This window comes from Erpetoichthys calabaricus, chromosome 4, assembly GCF_900747795.2.
Source record: "Erpetoichthys calabaricus chromosome 4, fErpCal1.3, whole genome shotgun sequence".
Classification (NCBI taxonomy): Eukaryota; Metazoa; Chordata; class Cladistia; order Polypteriformes; family Polypteridae; genus Erpetoichthys; species Erpetoichthys calabaricus.
Window position 1 is genome coordinate 37,775,502 of NC_041397.2, and position 2,597 is coordinate 37,778,098.

General features: G+C 31.9%; 1 protein-coding gene across 1 annotated transcript; it reads left to right on the forward strand.

Moving 5' to 3' along the window:
- The first annotated feature begins 1,032 nt into the window (after positions 1-1,032).
- LOC114650999 (olfactory receptor-like protein OLF4) lies at positions 1,033-2,167 on the forward strand. Its single transcript, XM_028800953.2, has one exon. It carries the CDS (start codon positions 1,036-1,038, stop codon positions 1,996-1,998), a length of 963 nt encoding a protein of 320 aa, XP_028656786.1. The 5' UTR covers positions 1,033-1,035; the 3' UTR covers positions 1,999-2,167.
- The last annotated feature ends 430 nt before the right edge of the window (positions 2,168-2,597 follow it).

The following is a 2,597-nucleotide window of genomic DNA, read 5'->3' on the forward strand; positions in this document are numbered from 1 at the left end:
CAGGCGTCCAAGTGAAGCTCTCCACAGGAAATGGCAGGCCCTGCATACAGAACTTAACATCTTAACAACTAAAGAAACTGAACAACTTATTTATAAGTCTAGACATCATTACTATGAACACGGAAAAAAGCTAATAAGCTTTTAGCTCAACAAATTCACAAACAAGAAGTTCGCAATGCAATACCAGTAATCACCAACACGAATGGAAAAGAAATTATTGACCATAAAAATATAATGCATGCATTTAGAGATTATTATAAATCCTTATATTCTACTGAGCTCAAAGAAGACAACACACAATCTATAAATTTGAAGAATCCTAACTCTCCTCTGATAAGTCAGTGGGAAACCGATGTTTTATATTATTTGAAATTGGAAAAAATAAAATTCTCAGTTAGAGGATCTGTACAAAATCTTTTCAAAACCTGGCAGGATCTAATCAATATTATTTTAGAATAAGAGAAATAACTATTACCGCATTTAATTCCCTTCTCCATTTCTTATTTACCTATATATTTATTTCTCCCTTTCTTCTGTTTATTGTTGCCTTATTAAAAAGCCCTAAGCAATTCTCCTTTGGCTAAGCTCTCCTTCTCAGGGGTGGGGTTTGATTTGTCTTCAATTTTGTTTGGTTATAAATTGATCTGTTTGTATGGAATGATTACAATAAAAATTAATAAATAAATAAATAAAATAAAAAAATCTCTAATGGCCCAATTAAAATATAATTTAACTTTCAGAATAATTTTTAATTGTATCCCTACGGAGAAAACTGTAACCATTGAAATTTGAACACTGTCTTTCATTTAAAGTATAAATACTCTGCAGTGGGAGTGGTTCAAACCTGTTTGCAGTGTTTGTTCAAATGGATTGCTAATCAATATTTCTCTCGTGAGTATTCTATTTTACAATAAAATCAATGTCTATTTGATTTGTGTAAGATTAATAAAACCAAAGAATTATAAATCATGTATTTTTAACTTCTCCAGATATAAAACTTCAGTCTCAGAAAAGGAGATTTCAAGAGGACAATCAATGCAAGACACAGCTCGCTCCAATGAAACACATGTTCGTCCAGCTGGATTTTTCATTGGTGGATTTACAGATTTACCATATGAAAGCTACTTTTGGGGGTTTTTGTCTATAGTTTACTTTCTAACACTTAAGTCAAATGCCTTGATCATTTTAATAATATGGTGTAATCAATCTCTACACACTCCTAAATATTTAGCTATCTGTCATATGGCTGTTATTGATACCTGCTGCAGCACAGCTGTAATTCCAAAAGCTATCGATACATTTCTTTTAAATCACAGGTTTGTCAAATATGAAGCATGTATGTGTAGTGTTTTCTTTGTGCACTTTTACGTTGGGATGCAATCATTCTCACTTATGTTGCTTGCTTATGACAGATTCATTGCAATATGTTTTCCCTTACATCAGCACACTATTAATACTCCATTTAGAATGTTGTTAATAATTGTGATTCTTTGGTTAATTATGGCAGCTCTGACCCTAATTCTTGTTGGTCTAATAAGCAACCTATCCTTTTGTAGCTCTCTTGTAGTGAAAAGTTACTTTTGTGATCATGGACCAGTGATTTATTTGGCTTGCAATGATAATTCGCTAAATATCGAAATGGCAAATTTGCACATAATTGTAGCATTATTTGTTCCATTGTGTTTTATACTATTTACGTATGCATGTATTTTCAGAGCTCTCTCCAAATTATCTTCTGTAGACAGCCAAAAGGCATTTAAAACATGTACATCACATTTAATTCTAGTGGGGATCTATTACACACCTTTGCTTTTAACTTACTTCACAGTAATGGCTGGCTACAGCATTTCCACAAATGCGAGAATACTGAATAGTTCTCTTTCCGTTTCCGTTCCTCCAATGCTAAATCCAATTATATATACTCTCAAAACTGAAGAGATTATGGATAAAATAAGAAAGTACTTATTTCAAAGGCAATTAGCTTCCAGCTCAGGTTAGACCATTTAATCACAGTTAGTGTTGTGTGCGTACTATTCATTCTTTTAATAATATCACTTCTAAAGACATTGCCTGAGGCACATAGTGATGGTAGACCTATTATATTATTACCTTGGTCATGTCTCCAGGGATTAATACAAACTCAGCAATGTTTTCCTAATTTTTGATATTTTTTATTCCATTTTATATATAAGTGAATTTATTGTATATTTCCATTTATTTTATAACCTATTATTATTATAGTTTTAATGCTTTGCTGTCCATTTATTTAGATGCTGGAAGAATTTTTACTTGACATTTTTGCTAGTCATTTATAACAAGAAGAAAAAAATTATATATGGGCTCCATTCTAATAAAGTTATTTGCTTCTCCTTTGGAGGCCATAACTTTCTACAATAATGCATTTTATTATGGCTTTCAGCCTATAAGCTTTATTAATAAGTAATGAGGCAGTCTGTACAGTCATAATCATCTCTTCAGTACAGCACATGCTGGCAGGGCTGTACCTTTTGTGTTGCTTCATTTTACACCATGATTTATGATTATGAGTTGATTCTCATAGATGCAGGCTCTAAAAGATACATAGCCAGTAAAATGTA